A 23,726-nucleotide genomic window follows, 5' to 3' on the forward strand; every position below is an offset into this window, starting at 1 on the left:
GATTTTCCAGTTGAAACTCATTGCTAGTCATCCGCAATCCAATCCTTTCAGGAATTTTGTTCAAAATAATTCTTTCCAAACAATATTCTAGTATATTTGTCAAATTTATGGGCCTGCAGTTCTACATAAGAAGTGCCTTACTATTTTTTGGTACTCGACCTACAACTGCCTCCTTCCAGACTTAAGTGACATAACCAATGATTATGTTTTGCTTGAAAAAATGCATCTGAATCTCAGATCGTCCACTGGATGTTGTATAATAAGGTCAATATGTATTTAGAAATGGAATCTAGCTAAGAACTCTGAACAGAACAATGTTTTTTGCAAGCTTGTGGTGTTTTATATAAAAACAGTTTAGGGGCAATAAGAGTGTTAGCCAGCAACAATGAGTTTCAAAATAAAACAAACATTTTGGACACAATGGACAAATTACTAAGTGACTCATTTTGAACACTATATGGGGAACTCCAAATTCATAAGTACACTGAATAAAAAGTTTGACACTTACCAAATAATTTTAGATGATGTATCTGTAGAAAATTTGTTTTTGTCTGTAAAGCTCAGTCTGGCTTCCTATCAACCACAGAGCCAAGCTACTGTTATGCACCCTCATCCACAAACTATTAATCACCAAAACTTAGCACATTTTTCATGCCCTGCCTGTCTGACCCAGAGGCTCCCCTACCTTCACCTAACTGGCCTGTTCTTTCCCTCTTCATAAACTAGGTCTGGGCCCATGGGAGTGAGCTCAGAATCTCCATCCCATCTTGGATCACGCCACGTATTCAGCAAGGCAAGAGTCCTATGACACACACATTCCATGGCTCACGCCCATTCATTTCCCCAAGCAGTGTGAATACTGAGCCCATCTCCTTCCTGGATGAGAGTACTAGAAGCCCTTCATTCCTCTGGCTGAAGCTCATCAGCCCTGTCCTTCCTGAGGGGTTAAGATTGGATGGTGGGGACAGGGCTATTCAGAATATCAGGCAGGCCAACCTAATGCCATGCCTAAAGTGGCACTACAATTCTTGCTACTGTTTTCATGTCAGATCCCACATTTGCTGTACTGCAAATGTTGTCCCTGGCTGCGGCACTTGAGAATTACTAAGCTTAGAGGTGGAAAGGCATCATCTCTCTAGATTTTTTTTGTCTGATGAAGTTTACTAATGCAGTAAATGAAAAGTGCTTAACATAAGATACGACTCTTTCTTTATTCCATAGCCAATACTGTGCTTGTTTTATAGTAGTGTGTGCATTTTTATTTTGTTTTATCTCTCTAGATGTCATCAGTGCAACAGGCCAATGCTTCTTCCCTCCCCTCAGGATAAGCAAGATGGCATTGGCCACTTAAATCTATCCTCTCCCACCTAGTTCCGCTGCATGTGCCACTAATTAAACATAGACTATTCTCAGTCATATTCAGAACTTTATGCCTGTGTGCCATTAGGCTGGTGCAGGAATTTAGAACACAAGCTCAGAACAACTGCTTGGACACACCAGGCTCTTTTCATCCTCATGTTTGTTATTTGCATACCTCATTTTTTGCTTGAAACAGTACTGAAGCATCTTTGGTTGTCTAGAATCTGGAATACATTTCTTATATCTTTCAAAAGCATACCAGTAAAAGGTTAGATTATGATAAAACTAAGTCCTAGCGATTTAAATATGCCACAGGCAGCTACATTAGCACAGTAACTTCAAGTGGAACCACTATTCTTTAAAATGTTTTATTTACTCATCATTGTTCTTAAGCTAATGTGGGAGCCTCAGAATAATCTTCCTTTTTTTATCAAAAATCTTTATTGAAAATTTTTAACTTTATAACAGTATAAATAAAATGAGATAAAAATGCAACTTTTTAATGAAAACCCCCATAGCAAACTATAACTATATACAATATTTATGACATAAAAAATGTAGAAGTATATACAATACTAAAAAAAAAAATGAGCACATAACTAAAAAGGAAAGTGCCTGTTTAATACTGAAAATACATTTTTTTGTATATGTAGTTCTAGAGCTACAAAGAAAGCTATAGAACCGACATAAAAGATTGAAAAGTTGCAAACTACAGTAAAGTCTGAAATTTGCTGAATACTGATATGCAAGATACAAACCAGAAATACCTTGACATATTGTTTTAATAAAATGAAATCTGACTAAAGGAAATTGAAACATGCATGAAGCTGAACACTGAATAATTTGAAATATTGTTTTCCAGCATCATAAAAAACAGTTTATCCTTAACGTTTACAAATTTTGCAGCATTAAAATACTTAGTAGCCATGTTTTTAAGCCACACCTTGTCATACTGGAAAAATCCACCTAACTGGGTGTAATATAAAAGCTTGCTAAAATAATAAAACTAAAAAAAAAATAGCCACTGCTTGCTCTTCGAGGTTAAACTGTTTTGGAGGTATATGCAAAACTACATAATACCAAATTAAATCAAATTATAATATAGCAGCTTCAACTTAAGTTCACATTGGTGTAATTATCATAAAGTATTGAATTTAGGGCATTTGCAAAAATGTGCAAATATTGGCCAAGTTATATGAACAGAAGTTACATGAAATAGGGTCTATATTGAATCAGCAAATGCTTAAAAAAGCGAACACTGATTCATTGACCCTATGTAAGCGAAAGCTTATAATCCCGAACACCCAGAACAGCGATTTTTTTAACAGGGAAAAAAATCGCTGGGCCAGTTTTGGGAGTTTGCCATTTCCTCCACTGTGGTGCGATCTTGGAGTTAGTATATTTAAGTAGGGGGGTGTGGGGGACGAAGCCCCCCACATTACATACTGTTTTAAGATTTTTTTTTTTTTTTTGTGGAACAGCGATTTTTTTTCCCAGGGGAAAAAAATCGCTGTTCCGAGTGTTCGGGATTGTAAGCTTTCACTTACATAAGGTCGATGAATCAGAGTTCGCTTTTTTTAAGCATTCGCTGATTCAATATAGACCCATGAAATAGAGTAACTCTGCAAAAAAGAATGCCTTCTTAGATTTAGATATTCATTGTGCATGATCACAAATTAAGTACAAACCAGTTTATTAAAGGGAATATATTAGATGACAATTTTCCAAGTGTGTCATATCAAGGTACTTAATAAGAAGCATCATATACTCCATAGTGGGGAATACTGATACATTACATAATAACTTTCAGTTTAATTAAGGAGAAGGCTTTGGAAATATGTTTCTGAAAGATCACAGATTTAAATACAATAGGAAATTATTTAAGTTATTTCATCAATGACATTAGAAAATTTAGCTTTGATAGTAATCACTGGCATGTAACCCATACACAAAGAAAATACTGTGATTAAGATTAATTAAAATCCTCACCTTTCATGCTAATTGCCAACTAGTGAAAAACAGAAAATGTGATTCAGAGTCTGGTATAGCCTTAATGTGAAAGACCTCATTACCATACTTCTGAACTGAACACTGTGCTGACCTCACTAGTGTTCTCCCTAGTGGCCCATGTATTACATTAGACACACATTTAGACACACACACACAAAGAAGCCTAGCATTTATGCTCTAACACACACAGTCAGACTTGTAATTCCCTATATAGCCCTAGTGCATCCACACAGGAAAATATACAAATTCCTGTGACTACAGACACACGCACAGACATCCACACACAATAACCCCCCCACCCCCCACATTTTCTCTGAACTTATCTGCACCATGAGTACTCTTATAGGAATGAATGGATGACAGCTATGGTTTTAAGGCAGTCACTTTTTAACCCTAAAGTACACTTTTACTTGGCCAATTAAATTGGCAGTACACACAAAAAGAGGAGCTCCAGCAGGTAAATGTGTAGCTAAACCCAAAACGAGTTTTGGGAGGGGGGTTACTTGTGTGTGTGTGTGTGTGTGTGTGTCTCAATGTGTCAGTGTAAGTGGGTTCTTTTACTAATGCAATACAAGGGCTGCTAGGGAGAACACTAGAGATGTCAGGTCTGACAGCATGATGTTCAGTTCAGAAATATGGTAATGAGCCAATAATGAGGTGTTTCACATTGAGGCAATATGAGTCTCTGAATCACATTTTCTCACTGTCTCACTAGTTAGCAGTTGCCATTTTTGTTGCCCAAGCTCATGGCAAAGGAATTCTTATACATAGCATTTACTGCTACTTTTGTTCCTTTAACTTTCTTTGCTCTCTTACTTATTTTTCCTTATCACTTGTTGGGAATTTTGTACAAATTTCATGGAGTCTCTCTCTCTTTTTATATAATCTAATATAATTTAACAGTAGTTTATTATATGAATTGACACATTCAGATTTTACAGTCCCTTCAAAAAAAAGGACATTTAGTTAGAAATGTGTCCCCAATACAGAACTTTTAATCCTACACATAACTGTTAATCCAAGGAGTTTACTTCAGACCCTTTTAGAAATTGTTAATGCTGTGTTACTAAATCTTTGTGGACTTCTTAAAAGTAAGCACCAAGTTAACACTGAATAAGATGGTATTGTGGTCAGATGTTCCTAGACATTCTTCAACAAATTATATTGTAACAGTTTGTAGGAATGAAAGACAAAATGTGATTTTGTTTAGTAGGATTAGGTACCATTTGAGCCTTACCCCTTAAGCTGACTATGTCAATGAATTATTGCTCACAGAATGTTGGAGAACACTCACTTTCCCAGTTAATATATGGATAATCACTAAGAAGAATTAAAGACCATTATGTAAATTCTTATCTAGTGTGTGCCAGAAATGTTTGTGCTGGTCACAACATAATGTTGGACTTCTATTACATGCAATTGGATTTGAAACATCTTGTGTAATATTACTTCAAATAACACACCTAATAATTCACAACCAACACTAACCATAAAAATATTGCATTTAAGGATGAGAGCATTATCAATATGCCTCACTAATGGTTTTCTTTCTTAGACATTCAAATTTGTTGTAACACTTAAATAATGGCCAACATGGGTTCCAACATTCAGTAAGTACAGCAATCTGGCAGGTATACATATGCCTTGCAGACATGAGATCATCACATTTTATAACTGTACTTCTGGCATTGCAAAAATACAGTTATAATATTATTAAGTCCAGTGTTTTAATGTGGAAAGCTGGGACTTTAGCATGCATCCTATTTTTTTAACAACACTGGAAAGTTTATCACCAGCAAAAAATGTACTGAAAGGACTTAAACATAATCCATTAAATGAGAAAACGCCATCCTTCCTAGTTGTGAGGCAATTGTTGAAAAAATATCTAAACAGCAAGCTGATGATCAAGGTGATGGTAATATTGCACTAATTCCTACTTTTTATGTTTGTTTTACAAAAATCTAATATTGGCACAAAGGCTTTCTTCAAATGAGTTAAAAGAACTAGTAATTAACTCCTGCATTTATTTGTAAAATAGGCAATAAAGCAAAAATGTCAATAAACGTTAATCATGGTAAGTCACCCTTTTTTATCTAGGCTAACCAAATTTGTTGATAATCTCTTGACTATAGAGTCTTCCAGTATAAGAACTTCACCATCTTCATTTTCTAGTTGTTTTTAGTGTCAATTGCAACACTTACTTTTTGAATGAAATTATTTGGTAGTGGTAAATATATGTTATCACCTGTTGCCTTTTTATCCTCTAACTCAAAATATGTTAAGAGTGTATAACTATTTCTTCTCTTCTCCTTTTCTTTCCAATTTTTGAATACTCCTTCTGGCTTGACAACATAGGATATGCCCAATAGTTCTTAGATTTCATAAAGAAAAGATTCCTGCAACAGGTTACCAATCCCACTACGTGGCATAATATTCTTCACCCAGTTCTTATGATAATAGCTTCTTTGTGTACTACTGCTCTGGTATCTCCCTCCCCACTTAAGTTGGATCAAAAACTACAGACTCACTAATTCCAGCATAACTGCCTCCACAGGAAGCTACATAAAACAGTTATGTGCCCATTTATATGCATTTATAGAACTGACAATACCGACCAGATCTAAATATAATGGGAAGTTTAAAATAAAACCACCTTGGTAGTCAAGCAACGTACACTTAACAAAACAAGAAAATAATTCCTTAATGAATACAGCAGATCCAACAACTCTCAAACCATGGTTAACATAACAAAAACATTCACCAAAAACTTAAAAGATCTCTCTCTTCTTCTTCACTACAGATATATATCTTAGGAATACTACGGCAACCCATGAACCAAGGTTAACATTTGATGTTAAGGACAACTACAAAACCTTCTTTAGTTACTTAAGAAAACTATGAAATAACACCCAACATTGCTCAGAACTTATTCAAAATGGTACCACCTACTCTGACACATTGCAAACATATTAGCTAATAAATTCAGTGACAACTTCACCCTGGAAACTACTATTCAAAGCACACATCACTGAAGGCCACAACCCCCCCCCCCCCACAATCATCACTAAAGATCATGTAGTAAAAATATGCTATCAAAGACAAAAATACTTCCTCCATGAGGCTTTACAGCATGCCAGAATGCTTAATAAACAGTACTAAACAAGCCTTGGCAGAGCCACTGTGAACATCTTTGCATGTTAAGTGCGTTAAGTAGTGTTCATTAATATACACTGTGAAGCAGTAAGAACTTTCAGTCAGCCAAACTCTTCAGTCCAAGCTGTTTTTATTCTTCCAACATACAAAAACACAGATTGAGTGCTTTGCATAAAATTTTTATAAAATGCTTTGAATAAAAACAGCTTGGACTGAAGAATTTGGCTGATTGAAAGTGTTTCCTACAGCTTCACAGTGCATGTTTTGGACTTTTTTTAGTTATATTTTACACTGTGGTTACATTTGTTTTTTTATTAGTGTTCATTAATGGAAGTGAGAGCTATTGCAGGTTGTGCAGAAAATGCTACTGATTCACATACTTCAGTTGAGTTGGTTACTATGGAACAAATTGATGAGTTCTACCACAATGACATATTGAGGTAGGGGCTTCCTGATTTGGGGGTAAATTGAAAAATGTACTGGAAAAATACCCTGGACTGGAATGTTCATAAATCAACAAGTAACAAGTATTTAGCACTTAAGGTAGTGGACAATATTAACAATAATGACAGGCAGAGGGAACATTTCTTCCCTTGTGTCATTCATAAACATAAAGAAATATAAACACCCCTTTATACTAAATGTGTAAATAGCTGCCAGACTGATGAATTTAGCATGTGTGAGGATGCTGTTCTGACAGGGTATAGTAACTATATGGACTGCAATACAAGATGAGGGTACAGATATGGATGCTGCAAATACTGAAATGGACAATGTCATCGATAAAACTATCACTAGTAATGGTTCTATCTCCAAAGAAAAGAGGCAAAGGAGCAATACTGAGTCCTTAGATGGTGCCATGGGAATGAGCTAGAAAGAAAAAATGTAGAAGGGCACTGGATAGTGAAGCTTCTTTATCAAACCAGGGTCTGCATGCCCACGCAAGTAGAGATAATTATGGTTGACAAATGCCTTATGGCTCTTACCCCTGCAGAGAGGGTCAGATTCTGTAACAGGCAACTCTATGCTACTGGACATTTATTACCCCCAGTAGTAACAGGGAGTGCATTACCATCTCATGTTTAGAAGGATGTACAATAGAAGATGTAAACAGTGCTTTATCTAAACTTGTCAACAACAAAAAGTACAACATTGTGGTAACAGCTGTTGGAAATAAAGATGCTGGTCATACTGAGACTGAAACGTTTCACGACCCAGTTAAGAATTTCATATCCTTGAGTAAAGCACCTGGTGGTGTTGCAGTCTTGTGTGACATACTTCTTGCCCCACATTTCAGTGGGAGGCTGTGTTGCATTGCTAGGCAAATCACTAACATTATTATAAGTGATTGTGTGAAGAATGCACTGAAAACCATTACATGACTGCAGAAGCTGACAAAATTAAACTATTTACTAGGGACAATATTCATTTAAGCCACCAGGCTAACACAGTGTTCAGTCCTAAGCTCACTGGGTTTATGAAACACTTTTTTAAGAGACAGAAACATTATCAAAGGGCACAGTGTAATCTATAGCAGGTTAAAATGTTTACTGTCTTATTCTAGAAACCCAAATGACAAGCTAAAAAACCTAGAAGCTAAAATTGCTAGAGAAAGGTATATCTTAATGATTGCTGAAACATGGTTTAGTGATAAAATCAAATCACTTCTTATTCCAGGCCTCAAGGGGCATGTACATAAGAGTGGATAAGAGGGCAGGTGGTTTTATCTGTTTATGTGTTAACTAAATTTGGTTCAGAATATTGGCTTGGACACCAGTGAATCTTATGACTTTTTGTGAACTTGTCGAGGTCAGGGTTTTTGATTGGAAGTGTAACCGGAAAAGTGCCCTTTTCTAGAGGTCTCCAAGCTTAAGAATATTCAGGGACATGATGGTGGATAAATGGCTTCTGCTTTGTTTCAGTAATGGATATAAATATTACAGCCAGTGATATCAATGCCCCAGGAGTGAACTGGGGTTTCCATTATCAAACTCCAAGCTGATAAATATTACTGAAAAAAGTTTGCTGCATAACTGTACCCTGGTGATAACTAGCCCAACTAGTTTGGATAGTACTTGACATGTAATTTGGGTAAATAGCACATTTCATGTTAACAAGTGAGTAGATGGTTTTGAATTGGGGTTATCTAACCATTACCACACTACTTGTGAACTTAAGATACTCATGGCTAAAGGGTCTATTTTAAACAGGCATCTTGTAGGAAATTCAACAGTTTTGATTGTTCAACCATGAATTGTGAAATTAGGACTAGGGATTGGGAGATGGTGATAATGATTGGTAAGGTGAATTTATAAATGATCTTATCAAGAAATATTTTCCCATGGGAATACTAAATCAGGAACAAGTACATGTGACCACCGTGGTGGAAATCTGTTATTTCTGACTAAAATAAGAGAAAAGAAAAAAAAAAAAAGGTTGTGGCTTAATTTATTTATTTATTTTTATTTTATTTATTTAACATTTGTTAACCGGGAAAGTCCGACTTGGAACAAAGCCAATTTTCAGCGGAGGCCCAGGGAGAAAGGCTCCATATGCAGTTCCAAGTGCCAAAACTAAATCCATCTATAATGACGTTCAGAAGTTACTGAAGTACAGTGAGAAGACCAAAGTGTGACTATGAACACATAAGCTTGCAGTAAACACTAGATCTAATAAGATGGCAATATTTAAATCCATGAAAATATATGAGAAAAGTGAAGCTACTAATAACAGTGTTATAACAGATAGTACTATCATAAGATATCAGGGCTGCTTGCTAACTTGGCAGATATTGTTTTTTACATGTCCACTGATTGTAAGATGCTGAGAGTAAAATTAAATGGTTCAGAATAGTGCCCCATTACTTCCGGGTACATGTTTGCTACAGCAGTCAGTAAAAAAAGTAATCTTTTCTGCAGCTTCTTCCTAACAAACATTAGTGATTCTCTTGATTCTATGTCTAACAGATCTGTTTCAAAATTCATTAAAATTTGGTTTTGTTCTTAGCGAATAGAAGAAAGCTGTTGTCACTCCTATACAGAGGGGTAGTTTATGTTCTACTGTCGATCATTACAGACCAATTAGTCTGATCAGTATTCTTATGAAAATTAATGAAAGTTATTATCTGAATCATCCACATGTATGGATATATACCAACATGGCTTTGTTTCAGGGTGCTCCTGTTTGATAAACTTGAGTAGCTTTCACAATAATGAAATATTGGCCTTGGCTATAGGTTTTCTGTAGAAGAGTGTTCCTGTTTTATGAAACTGAATAGTTTTTACAATGATGAAAGATTGACCTTGGCTGTAGGTTTTCTGTAGATGTGATAGACTTCTCTACAGCCTTTGATAGTGGCCCTCATAATGAAATTATCAAGGCCCTAGTGGATTTTGTATTTAAATGCTTGATTACTAAATGGGTCTGGCATTGGTTTCAATACTGAAAAGGTTGGATATTGGTATGAATAACTTTTCATATATCAAAACTGCTGACATGGGTGTTTCCCACTGCCTTGCATTTATTATGATCCTATGAACTTTGTGACCAAATGAATTATTAACTGAACCAACTCGGTTAATTCCAGGAGATTGTCTATTATTAAATCACTGCTTGGACACAATTCTACACAGTAACATCCTGTTGCGTTTCTGAAGGGGTTTCTGATTTTTTGGCATTTCAACGAATTATCTTTGTTTAATGTGCTGATACTGTGTGAACCCAAAGTGTGATGCTTACTTTCTTCTAACCACTCCCTCGTGTGTTCAGAAGGTGACTTTTTGTGTAAATGGCCTAAGCTCTGCAATAAGAAGTTGCACTGCAATACCTGCTTAGTCTTATCCCAGCAGGTGAAGAACAATTACAGATCCAACATTATGGGGTTAAATGCAAGACCATTAGACCTGATTCCTGTTGGTGAGGCAAATACCCAGGTGGAAGAAAGGACAAAGCAAGTCTCTCCAGACAGTGTACATTTTCCAAGGATTCATGTGCCTATTATGTGAGAGTACATCAACAAGCCTAATGCTCGAGTTTGGGAGATTCACCACTCAATCCCAGAGCAAACTATTCAAAAGAGCTATCAAAAGAGGACATCTAGCACCACCATCCTCTTCAATCAATGAATGTATTATTTTCTTGGCTGTCAGCAGACAAAAGGCATCATATCACTCCCTTGATAGCTGAAAGAGATCAGAGTGAGCACAAGGGAGGCCAGGCATTTCTTTCTCTTTTCATTTTCAAATACAAATGAACAATCTTTTAAATTATCTACATGAAACAAAAATATGACAGTGTTTTACATTATAAAATAATGGGGTGACTGATGTGGTCTACTAGTTTGTTTGATGCTGTTAGCGTTTCAAAAACTGATTCAAGGAATTTAAAATCTCAGACATCCTGTAAGGTGCACACTGTTCTTTAAAAAAAATCTTTCTCTCTCTTCCTCCTGTTCTATATGTGATAAAGGTTGTTAAAAACACCATCTGCAAAAGAAGCAGTAACAACTTTGTCATAAGCAGACCCCTCTTAAAGGTCATAAACTATTGAGGTGTATACACAGTCCTTTAATAATGAGGTTATTGATACTGCAACTGCTTTCTTCACCAGCATTTATCCATACAAATCTAGAAGAGACGCATACTTGATGCTTCATAAAAATTAAAACAAATCAGAATTATTTCCATATGTTTAAATGATATTCTGACTTTCTGTGTCTTTTTACAGGTCACAGAGACATGCAAATGAGGTTTTACATGTTTACAATCTGTATATTTCTAGGCTTTGGTCAACAGTTACCTAACAACTTCTCTGATGACTCATCAAAACTAAAGTGCTTTTGGGTAACATGCATGTATCCAAACCAAGAGAAACACAATGTACATAAAGCTCACCATAAAAATCTGTTTTTGCTGGTAGGTAAGCAAGCCCTCTGGATCCTCACACTTGTTTACCTTACATAAACTAACTCTGAGATTACAATGAATTGACAAAAGAGAAAAAATGACTTTAAAGCATTTTCCTGGTCCACATAAAGCACGTTGTTTTTACTTTTCACATTTGTCCCTGTCAGTGTGATCTGACTCCAGGGACTAAAACTAGAAGCAGTTAAATGAAACAAATACTTGGGAATAAGACACCCAAGCAACAGATGCACAGGAAACTAATTCTGAAGCATTGTCTTACAAGGGACTTAAGAGTAAACCTATCATGTTCTGTGATATTTTGGCAAATCTTCTGTGTTTACATACCACTGGCCATCTCGTAGTATGCAACAAGACAGGCTAAAATTAATATGATACAAGTTGATGGTTTAACATTTCCCAGCTTATTCTCTGCTAACATTTTTTTTCCTTTTCCAAATTTCATAAACTGTCCATGTAATACTTTGTATTTCAGAAACAGACAATCCCTGATATCTGCCAAGGGTTAACAGCAAAAAGTCACTCCTATGCTGTATAAGAGCATACGCTGACTAAAGAGAAAATGCTCATATCTATTCTGAAAGTTAAGAGGTTACAGTTCATCTTTACTGGTGGTGCGGTCATTAAACAGACTTCCTTCTATATGGATACCAGAGTCCTTGAGCAAATGTTGTGACGTGCTGCTTGCTTTATCTTTAGTAAGGTCTTTTGTTGAATAATTTTCCATAAGCCCAGCCTCCACTGCATGCTGTGTGAGTACCTCATTACCCATCAGTCCCTGTTTCTTCAAATACCTCTGCTGGCAGTAAGGTGGCAGCTTGAGACGGCTCAAGGCAAACTGAAAGCAAGTTTCTAAAAAAAGAAAAAAACCCCAAAAAGGTTAGCTCGCTGTCCATTCACACAATAAATCAATTCTAAATTAATGAAACACTGTTGATACTGTCATCTGTAGCCAATGCATACAACCAATATGAAAGGTGCTTGATGCAGTCACCCTGTTCTGTAGTTAAACCGATTATAAGACACCTCCATTGACACAGAAAGATAAAACCCTGACTAAAACCCAGGTGACCCAAGTTCCATTACTGTCTTGGGCACTTGATGGAGCTGAGAGGAGAAGGTGGGCATGTTCATCCTACAAGAATGGGAATGAAGGACTAAGAAACACACTGCTAAACTCTGTTGCAGGAGGAGCACAACAAATGTGCATCATACTGGCGAGCTTTCAGCTCAACAAGCAGTCTTCAAAGCAAGCATACTGGCACTTAATCTTGCAAGTGGAAGGCATTGTGGCCTCCCATAGCGATGCTAGTAGCACATTTCCACCAAAGCGTGGGGTTAGGCTAGATATAAATGTCCTTATTGTCAGGGTACCAATGAGGACACAAAACACCCTTCACTAACACTGGACAAGCACTTCCAGTGGACTGGGAAAAGAATGAGAACATCCACCTGGGGGAGGCTTGATAGTCAACAGCCACCGAGGCAAAAAGATCATGGATAAAAATTCAACTTACTACACCAAAACACACTACAGTCACAGATGTATACATTTCAGTGTGAAGAGGTCTTAAAGGTTTACTCTTGTCAGATCATAAACTAATGGTACAGTACAATGGAATACATTTTAAAGTGCTATCTGAAAGGCAGCTGAAAAGACAGAATGCTCAACAGAGCACATAAAATGCCAAGGTAAAACATCTTCAACAATAAAGCATTTTATCACTAAGCATTGTCTACATACATTTCTAATCTTAGAGCTCTGTTTATATCAGCAAATGCTCTGGTGAGTCATACTGGATGTGCTCATGGAAGACACAATGGTCCAAGTTGGGACCGAAAACATTCATACAGGGCATTAATTTTACTGAACCTAGCAGAGTCAGAAGCCATTGAAAGGCAGCATTCATTTGTCTATGCACCAGCAGTGTGTGAAGGAGAAACTCGTCGTGTTGTTGTGCAGGCCAAATCAAGGGAAGACCCCAAGTGTTTAAAGTACAAATTCAGAGAAATGTGTAACCCTCACACTAATGTTACACTAGAGAGGCATTTGTTTTACAAGAGAGATCAAAAGCAAGAGGAAACTTTTGCACCTTGTAGTACTGATCTGAGAAACAAAGCTAAAACGTGTAGGTTTGGTGATTTAAAGAATGAGTTAATAAAGGACAGACTTGTGTGCAGTATTAATAATGTTGCTGTGAGAAAGATTTTGCTTCATGAAAGTGATTTAATGCTGAGTAAAGCCAATGAGATTTGTCAGATTCATGAGGTTACAGAAAGACACACAAGTATGCTTGCTAGTGATAGAGCATGGTATCAGTAGGCTCCAGAGCTCATAGAGACATCTTGCAACATGTGACAGACAAAAGCAAGCCTAAGCACATGGCAGCAGCAGCAGCCCCTGCGGGACTTCCAGGTAAAACCCGTAGTCTTCTAGCACATTCCAAAAACAGTTCAGTTAAAGGAGCATGCTCAGTTCCATACCAAGGGTGCCTAGTGCAAAACAAACATTGCTCAGTACAGCATGAGTGAATCAGCAAAATCCAAATCAATCTTTACTGTTAACTGTCACAGTTGTGGTGCTAAGCATGAGTCCAGAAGAGAAAGGTGCATGCCATTTGATCAGCAATATCATAAGTGTAAGAAATGGAACCATTTTCAAAGAGTTTGTAAATCAAGTAAGCTTCACACAGTTGCAAAGAAGGGTCACTTCAAAAAGCAAGTTAATCAAATAGACCTGCAGCAGTCTGCTTTCCATGTAGATGGTGTATCACTAACTGGTGAAAAGACTGATGCAGTTAATTTATTGACAAGAAATGAAGTGTTTGTACTGTCTGAATCAATGGTAAATCCACAGAGCTTAATGTAGACACTGGTTCAAAGTGTAATGTCATGTTTGCAGATACTGTTGCAAGGGTCAGAGCTAGTGAACAACTAAATGTGACTAGTTGTGTGAAACTTATAGCTTACGGAGGTGAAGAAATTCAAACCAAAGGCTCAGTAGTGCTTTCATGTTATGTGGCTAAGAGCTGTTATAGCTTACTGTTCTATGTGGTTTGAAGACCTGTGCGGTCATTATTGGGCCTCAGAGATAGTTTGAAAATGAATCTTCTTTCTTTTACCAAATAAGTTAATCAGATAAGCACATGTCCTAGTTCCAGCTTCACCAATGCTATTTTTTCAAAGTATACTGATGTTTTTCATGACAGACTGGGCAAGCTTCCAGTTGTGTACTCCATGAAATTAGACCCAGAAATCAGTCCGGTGGTCAAACCAGCAAGAAGAGCTCTGATAGCTATACAGCATAAGGTCAAAGATCAGTTAGACAAAATGGTGCAACAAGGTGTAATTTGTCCAGTTACAGAACCTACCGAATGGGTGTTGTCCATGGCAGCAGCTCATAAAAAAGGCTCAGATGAAATCAGAATATATATTGACCCAAGAGATTTGAATAACGCAAACAGTTGAAGAGGTTGAAGCCCTGACAGCAAATGCCATTGTTTTTTCTGTCTTAGATGCAGAGAGTTCATTTTGGCAAGTGATGCTTGATCGCAAATCATCATTCCCGACTACATTCAGTACCCCATTTGGAAGATACAGATTCCTGTAAATGCCATTTAGAATAGATTCTGCAGATGAAGTCTTTCAGAGTGCAATGGAGCAAATTTTTTAGGGCTATCCATGTACCATAATAGTAGAATATACATTGGTCGGAGGCAATGGTGAGGTAGAGCATGACAGAAATCTTAAGAGAGTTCCAGACAGAGCACCTGAAGTGAACTTAAATCTCAGTCCTCTAAAATTCAAATCCAGACTACCAGAAGTTACATATGTAGGTCATTTGTTTGCAAATATGGGCTTGAGACCAGACCCATCTAAGCAAGCAGCCATTTTTGAGATGCCAGCACCAGATAATGTGCAAGCTCTAAAACGTTTTCCTGGTATGGTAAATTACTTAGGCATGTTTATACCAGATTTCAGTTAGTTGACTGCGCCTTTGAGAGCGTTCACATGTAAAATATTACTTGGTTATGGCTAGACCAACATCAGAGAGCATTTGAAGTTCTTAAGCAGAAAATTGCTACCCCCTCCCCCCAGCATTAAGATATTATGATGTCAACAAATCAGTAACTCTTTCCTGTGATGCTTCAAAATTTGTTTTAGGTGCAGTCCTTCTCCAAGAAGGCAGGCCAGTAGCCTACGCATCTAGAACACTTACCCAGACTGAGATGCAGTAAGTTCAAATTGCGAAAGAACTTTTGGTACTAGTGTTTGCATGTTCCAAGTTTCATGATTATATCTATGGTCAAGAAATCCAGATTGAAACTGATCACCCACCTTTGGTCACTATTTTAAAGAACCCTATGCATTCTGCTCCAGCGAGATTACAAAGAATGAAGCTCAAACTGCAAAAGTACAACTTCAAAATGATCTCTACGAAAAGCAAACTTCTTTACCTGGCTGACACCTTACCTAGAGTGCCTAGAAATACAACAGAACAGCTTCATGCAGAGAATTTTGACTTTGATGTCATGGAACAGAGTAATTTTTCTACCACAAGACTTGATGAGCTAAGAGATCATATAATGACTGATCCAGTTTTGCAGAAGCTCAATTACTATATCAGTGTTGGATGCAAGTCAAAGCAATCAACTGTACCACCAGAAGTGCAACCTTACTTTCCTTACAAAGATGAGTTGTTGCTGGAAGATGGTATTATTTTCAAAGGTTCTAAAATTGTTGTTCCTGCTTCCTTACAAAAGAATATATCCAGATTTCGTATCATGGTCACCTGGGTTCCAAATGTACTAAGAGAAGAGCAAGAGGACTAGTATTTTGGACTTCTCTAGTGAAAGACACTGACAGAGTACTTTCTTCCCATTCAGTATGTAATAGTACTAAAGCACATTTGCAGACAGCCACTTCAGCTAAGTCAAATTCCTGATCTACCTTGGTCAATTGTAGCTACTGACATATTCGAGTGGAACAATCAACATTACTTAGTAGTGGCAGACTCTTATTTGAATAGGTTTGAGATCGATTTACTACCTAATCTAATTTCTACTAGTCATTGCTAAGTTAAAAGTGCCATTTCTCAGTCTATGGCAGTCCACAGAAATTAATCTGACAATGGTACACAATTCACCAGTCAATTGTTTCAGAAATTTGCCAAAGAATGGACTTCGTACATGTTGCTAGTAGTCCAGAGTATCAGCAATCGAATGGACTTGCTGAATGTGCAAGAGTGCAAAGCGTGTCAATACTGATGTTTTTTTTAACTTAATCTCAGAAACATACCCCATGATGAAATACTTGGCTCACCTGCTCATAGACTTCTATCTAGGCAAACCAGAACAACACTGCCTATCAGTTTTAATTTATTCAGGCCTAAAGCTAAGATCAACCAAGCAATCAAAGCCCAGTTATTTAGAAAGCGTTCTTTTCAAAAGTCCAGCTATGACAAATCATGCTGATTTCTTCATCCATTGAAAAAAGGAGAGACAGTGAAAATACAAACCGTGAAAGATTTTGACTGGATTGGTCAAGTAACGAGTATTTGTGCAGAGCCGAGATCCTATTTTGTTAAATCTGAGGGCGTGGATACAGGAGAAATTGCGGACATAATCTTCCTGTAGCAGAACCAATATCGCAGTATTGTACCTGTGATGAAGACTAACTCTAAGGACAATCCAGATGATATTCCTGTTACAGAATGAATCTTATAAAATCGAATGAAGGATATTCAAGGATGCTCTATTTAGGATCTGAAAGAGGATGGGATGAGTGGGAAAGGCCATCATGATACCGCAATGTATGAAATGTATGGATGGAAGCTGGCTGCTGCATCCCAGCCATGAAGAGATCTCTATAGCCACCGGGTTGAATGGGCATGAATACCCCCTCGCAGCAACAATATGATGGGAATTGTGGGCGGGCATTCTGGCGGAAATGCAGCGAGACCATGAAGCCAGAGATTGCAACTCGGAAAGAGAATTTTGGTAAGACTTTAAACAGCCAATCGGATTGCCTAATTCATCTGCAAACAGCTGGAGCAAACCAGCTAGCTGCCTGTGAACTGAAAAAAAACTAAGCTTAGATTCACCTTTGTTTAAATACAGCTGAATGACTCTTATAAAAACCAAGATTTGCCTATGTTAATCTAGAAGTTCCAGATGTTTAGGAAAGACGGTTTTTCCTGAGGAGACAGTTTCCGGATGGGTCTAAGAACCAGGAGGTTTGTTGGACTAAAGTTGGGTTGAAAAAGGAAGTAAAGATGTAATGGGTTCAGAAACTCTCTTCTTGTTTGACAATTTGAAGAGATCAAGGCTGAAACTTAGGAGATTGTTTGAGGATTGTTGAAATTCAGGTGGACCAAAGAAAGGTCCGGTTGGGAGGGGGAGCTTTTATAGGGGCCAGAGAAAAAACCGTACCTCAGGCAGATGAAGACACAATTGTAGGAGAAGGACCTTACAAAATCTGGCCAATGTGGTAGTTACAGGGTTTGGGCCCAAGAAGAAGATTTGATCAGGAACTGCTGGCAGCATCAAGAAGAGAGAGGTTAGGAAAGTTAAGTGTGGACTCAGGAAAGAAGGTAAGGTTTCAGAGGGTTAGACCGTGGCGGGGACTTGAGAAGAGAAACGTTTTCCACATGGCAGAGCCAAACCTCTATTGAAAGGCTTAACCTTTGGATTTCCGTGGTTTAGCCTTTTTACAGGTGAAGAAATGTACCGGTGAAGAAATACAAGAGTACAACTGGCCGAGCTGCCGGTCAGCCGCAGGCTGAAGCGGTTGTACTCAGAGGAAAGCAGGATGGAGCCTATTGACAGAATGGATGGGATATAAGAATTTCAGTGGGGCCCGGATCGAGGAGCCACTTAGGGCGTGGGAACCAGAGCTGTCGAGAGGTCAACCAGGGAGGAGAGAATCATTCCTCAAGGAACACAGGAGAGAGACCCTAATGAGACCTTTCTGCAGAGAAACTTGGTGAGAGGCAGGCAGAAGTGGATATAAGCCAAGCACGCACCAGAGCTGCAAGCAGGTGCCTCCGGGAGCCACCAAAATAGAGAGGAGGAAGTAAGAAAAGGTGTTTGACATGCAAGGCTGAGGTTTCAGCAGCCAAGCGGCCAGGAGCGAATATCCGAGGCCGTAGAGCGAAAATTGGATGGGCTACCAGACAGGGGTCAGACCGCCGTGGGGACCATTGTCCGCCAATTGAGCAAAACCTCGGCGGACCTGGCTCGACCAGAAGCTGGTTTGAGATAGACTGCCCAGGGAGAATTGAGACCCTCGCATCAAGGTGTTCTCGACAAAGAGGGTAAGACCTTGTTCCCCTAAAAATCACATGACACAAGCGTCCAGACAATAAAGAGGGTGTTCCCCTTGGGTGTTAGGAAGAAAGACCTGAGACGAGGTGTTTGAGAGCGATCGCCTCATCTTCTGACCATTGGATACAGGTAGCTGAATGAATCGCTCCACGCCTTGGCTGCCCTAGAACAAAGATATGCAGTAAGGTCCCTGAATCGAGCCAGGCCCGTGCTGAGGGCCGGCAAAGGAAAGAAGGGGCTGAAAATGGGCGATCCCCTGGAGATCCTGGAGTGGAGAGGAGAAGGGCAGGGACCGCTGCTGTCTCCTTGCTGATCGCTATGGGAGGATGATGGACAAGACACAGCAGCGACCTTGTCCACTAAGAGTTGCCCAGCCAGCCTGGCAAGGGAGGGCAAGAAGAGGAAGGAACGCTGTGACCTAATCAACTCATGGCCCCGCAAGAGGAACAGAACAACTCAAACTGGCATTACCAGCTGGGCCAGCTGAGTCGCACCTGAGGAACAGATGTAGAACTCTGAGGAAGGCCTCCTTGAGTCTGTGCTTAGTAGCTGTCCTAAGAGCTGTGGAAAGCGTGGCTGGACTTGCTTCAGGACTTCTTTCTTTGTATTGTGGAGTGAATGATGGAATAGAGAGGCTGTAGAAAGGAGTGCATGCTATGACCACTGAAGCCAAGTTGGGCTGTGTCAGAAGCCAGTATTGAGCCCCCTGAAGAGAAGAACCCCTGAAGGGGCCAGGTGGAGTCCTACCAAGCCAGGTGAACACCCTGGGGGCTGTGGGAGCCCACCAGACTGAAGGGACTGACCAGGAAGTGGCCCACTGGCTCCCAGAGAAAGGGCAGGACCTCTCCGATCAGCCTGTCCATCACTGTGTGGTAGTAGCGCCCTGAGATTGCGGCAGTGATTCAGTGATTTCCTCCAGAAGGGGGAGAATACGAAAGGAGTCTCATTGAGGAAGAGAAGTTTGGGAGCCAGAGATCAGAGAGAGAGAGGTCTAATTTTTCGAAAGATTCTTTTTGGCTTCAAATTGGCACTAAAAGATTCTGAGAAGAACCCTGGTCTGACCTGGGGCTGGGGACCTCTTGATGGCGGCAGATCTTTTTCTGGTGAGCTGAACTCCCGAATGGACGGGTGGGTCTGCTGGGAGGGACTCCCTGGGAGGACTGAACCCTGCCGGAACGCCTGCTCTGGATATGCCCTGGATTTGATTTGGAGAACCCAGCGTGGACTCTGTTATGACGGTTGAGCGCCCCGGTGCCCCCTGAACTGCCCATGGAGTCCAGACAGACGCAGTTGCCGGGCAACCCTCAGGGTCGCTGCCGGAATCCAGAGGGAGCCCCTCCTGGGGTTCCATCCCGCCCTCCCTCTGGGGGCTGCCCTCCCCTCCCTGTCCCAGATGCTCTGCCTCTGAAGCGACGCCTACAAGGGCTGCCAGACTGGCCTCGATTCCCGACCACGCACCTAGAATGGGGCCTTCTTGGTGCCTAGAGGGGCCTCTGACTGGTGGAGAACTAATTCCCGACGCAGACAGCGTTCCTTCCGTCAGCTTCTGCAGTCACGCGCTTTCCGAACGGCCCTACAAACAGAAGGGGCCAACCAAAGAGGGGGCGTTTTCAAAGGACTAAAAAGGGGCTCCAGGGGCTCAGGCCTGGAGGCAGGCTGACGAAATTGACGCCGTCTGGTTCCGCAAGAGCTGACTCCGCTACGCTGCATGGAGAGAAATGACAGAAAAGAATGTTAATGACCAGTCCCGTGGGAAGATCTGGAGTGGGTGGAGTGCCCAACTGGTTCCTGCCTCGACAATGTCGTCGATTCCCTATGTGTCCCTCATGCATGGATCGCTATTCAGCGGTCAGTTGTGCCGCTACCGGTAGCTGTCCGTCGGAGAAGATCCCGCTCCTCTCCGGGTCGGTCATCCATCCAGACTCTCCATCATGCTCCATCCTTGGGACGAGGACTGAGCCAGTTCCCCTCCTGCTAGTTCCGCCTCCGCCACATTCATTCCACCATGGACAGCCCCTCTGCACCCCCTTTATACGTTTATTTCATGATGTCTTGGCAAGCCAAAGGAGTGACCGCTGAGAGCCCCTCCAATCCCGCAGGCTTTCATGAGAGACTCTGTCTTCGCATGGGGAAGACTCTCCGAGGGAGGCCTGTGTGGCCCCTCATCTGCTGTCAGAGGGAGGCCTCTCCCACCCCGAGTTACAGGAGCATAGCAAGCGCAGCAAGAAGAGCACTCGAGCAGGGCAACTTGGAAGCCTGGGGCTCTGTGAGGGGGGACAGTGTGACGGAGCGGGGGACGAGGGAGGGGAAGGAGCCGGGGCGAGGCAACGGCCTCGAGCATCCGACCCTAAGGGCCGACGGGACCAAAGGATCCGGCAAACGGCTCGACTCGCTCCCCCTGATCCGAGGAGAGTGGCGCCGAGGTTCGAAGGGCGGCCGGGCGGGCGACGGCGAGACTCCCGGATTGAGAGGGACAGAGCAAGGACGCTCGATCCAGGGGATCGAGATCGGTTCGACGATCCAGAGGGCAGGGTCGGGCTCGGTTACACGGGGGTTCGGCGACACGGGTCGGCCCCGGCTCTCGGTTTCCCCCTGCCTCCGGGCTTCCCGACCAGGCTGCCCAAGGAGCAACAGGTTGGCCGGATTTATCGGAGAAGGAGAGGGTGGGGAAAAAGAGCACTCCCGGAGGCTCCTGGGCCTGATGCACCATCTCCATCATGGTCAGATTCTGCATCAGAAGCTCTGGCATCAGAAATCTTCAAGAGCGCCGAGGAGGTGAGTGCCTCCTCCAGAGGCTGCGAGGATCCGGCCCTCCTCCTCTCGATAGCCTCGGAAAAAATCGGGTCTCACAGGACCCGGTCAGGAGAAGGTGAGAAGCACAACGGAGCCGGGGAGAAGGAGGCTGGCTTTGGGAGGGCGGAGGAGGAGCCGGCGGGCCAGGTGCTTCTCCTCCCTTCTTAGGCCCGTCTCATTCCTCTCTCCAGGACCTTTCCCCTTCAACAGCAGGAGCTCGGAGTGCCAGGGGGGAGAACAGGTCCCAGGAGCCAGGTACAGGCGGAGGTGAGGCAGAGCAGAGTCTGTAGGTAAAAGAGGGGCAAAGAAGAGCGCTTGGACTCCTAAACCTCTCCTTCTCAGAACGACCTGGAAAATGCACAAATGGAACAAACCAGATGTGTGAGGTGTGTTCAACCGACACCGAGCACACCCGAAACCTGCTCACACACGTGAGAGCTATGGCCACACACAGTATTTTATTATTACTATTAGGCTTTATATAGAAGCAATCTATAATAATATAAAGTTACAGAAAGTAACTTAAAACAAACAAAACACTACACACAGGCTCTTACATGAAATCTAATAAACAGACAGGGAATAAACATTACTTTTTAAAAAATTAAACTCAAAATTAAAATAAACTCAAAATAAGACTAAAAAACTTGGTCCCACACAAATTTACTCAAAAAAAAAAATTCTACTGATTTCTGAAGAAACAAGAAATAGAGTTCCAGAAATAGAGTGAGCTGCCCACCCCAATCCAGTACCAATAGATCTCAGAGTGAGGTCATGAGGAGCAGGCAGGGCATTATAAGGGAGGAGGGGAGCTGAGCCATAGCTGGAAAAGAATGAAACTGTTCTGATCCGGATATCGGATCCATAACCCACAGGTTGCAGACAAATGAATATCCTACTTCAGATCATGTCTTGACTCCTGATACTGTGCCGGCAGATGATTCCAGGGTTCCTAAGATTGAACAGTCAGCAAAGACAATCCCAGTTGCTAAACCAGATCCCATGTCACATGATATGGTCACATTTCAAAGCCTAGTGTGAAATACACAGCAACTTGGACATAGTTGTATATATGTATCTAGCTTTGTATAATTGCATGATGAAAATCATTTCTATGTAAATTGCATATTCATTAATTTCAGTGACAATGTCTAACTCATTTTCTCAAAGACGGAGGATGCAGAATAACAGGTGTGTTATACCTTTTTGTATGAGGAAGTCGGGAGTGTCAGAGAAGTATGTAAGACTGGTACAGGATATGTACGAAGGTAGTGTGACAGCGGTGAGGTCTGCGGTGGGAGTGATGGATGCTTTTAAGGTGGAGGTGGGATTACATCAAGGATCACCTCTATGACCTTTCTTATTTGCAATGGTGATGGACAGGTTGACAGACGAGATCAGACAGAGTCCCCGTGGACTGTGATGTTTGCAGATGACATTGTGATCTGTAGTGAGAGTAGGGAACAGTTGGAGGAAACCCTGGAGAGGTGGAGATATGCTCTAGAGAGAAGAGGAATGAAGTTCAGCAGGACTAAGACAGAATATATGTGTGTGTGAATGACAGGGAGGATAGAGGAATGGTGAGGATGCAGGGAGTAGAGGTGGTGAAGGTGGATGAGTTTAAATACTTGGGATCAACAGTTCAGGGTTATGGTGAGTGTGGAAGACAGGTGAAGAAGAGAGTACAGGCAGGATGGAGTGGGTGGAGAAGAGTGTCAGGAGTGATTTGTGACAGACGAGTGCCAGTAAGAGTGAAAGGGAAGGTCTACAAGATGGTAGTGAGACCAGCTATGTTATATATGTTGGAGACAGTGGCACTGACAAAAAGGCAGGAGTCAGAGCTGGACGTGGCAGAGTTAAAGATGTTAAGATTTGCACTGGGTGTGATGAGGGTAGACAGGATTAGGAATAAGTATATTAGAGGGTCAGCCCAGGTTGGAAGGTTTGGAGACAAAGCTAGAGAGGCAAGACTACATTGGTTTGGACATGTGCTGAGGAGGGATGCAGAGTATACTGGGAAAAAGATGCTAAGGATGAAGCTGCCAGGTAACAGGAAAAGAGGAAGGCCTAAGATAAGGTTTATGGATGTGGTGAGAGAGGACATGCAGGTGGTTGGTGTGACACAGCAAGATGCAGAGGACAGGAAGAAATGGAAACAGAGGAT

General features: G+C 41.0%; 1 protein-coding gene across 1 annotated transcript in view; it reads right to left on the minus strand.

Moving 5' to 3' along the window:
* Window positions 1–4,090: 4,090 nt before the first annotated feature.
* Window positions 4,091–23,726, minus strand: part of FOXRED2 (FAD dependent oxidoreductase domain containing 2) — a 799,110-nt gene continuing 779,474 nt past the window's right edge. Inside the window, exon 9 of the mRNA XM_044075330.1 lies at window positions 4,091–12,296. Coding sequence (XP_043931265.1) covers window positions 12,037–12,296 — 260 coding nt within the window. The 3' untranslated portion in view covers window positions 4,091–12,036. The remainder of the gene's footprint in view (window positions 12,297–23,726) is intronic.

Source organism: Protopterus annectens, chromosome 1.part1, assembly GCF_019279795.1.
Source record: "Protopterus annectens isolate FY-2018-M chromosome 1.part1, PAN1.0, whole genome shotgun sequence".
Taxonomy (NCBI): Eukaryota; Metazoa; Chordata; order Ceratodontiformes; family Protopteridae; genus Protopterus; species Protopterus annectens.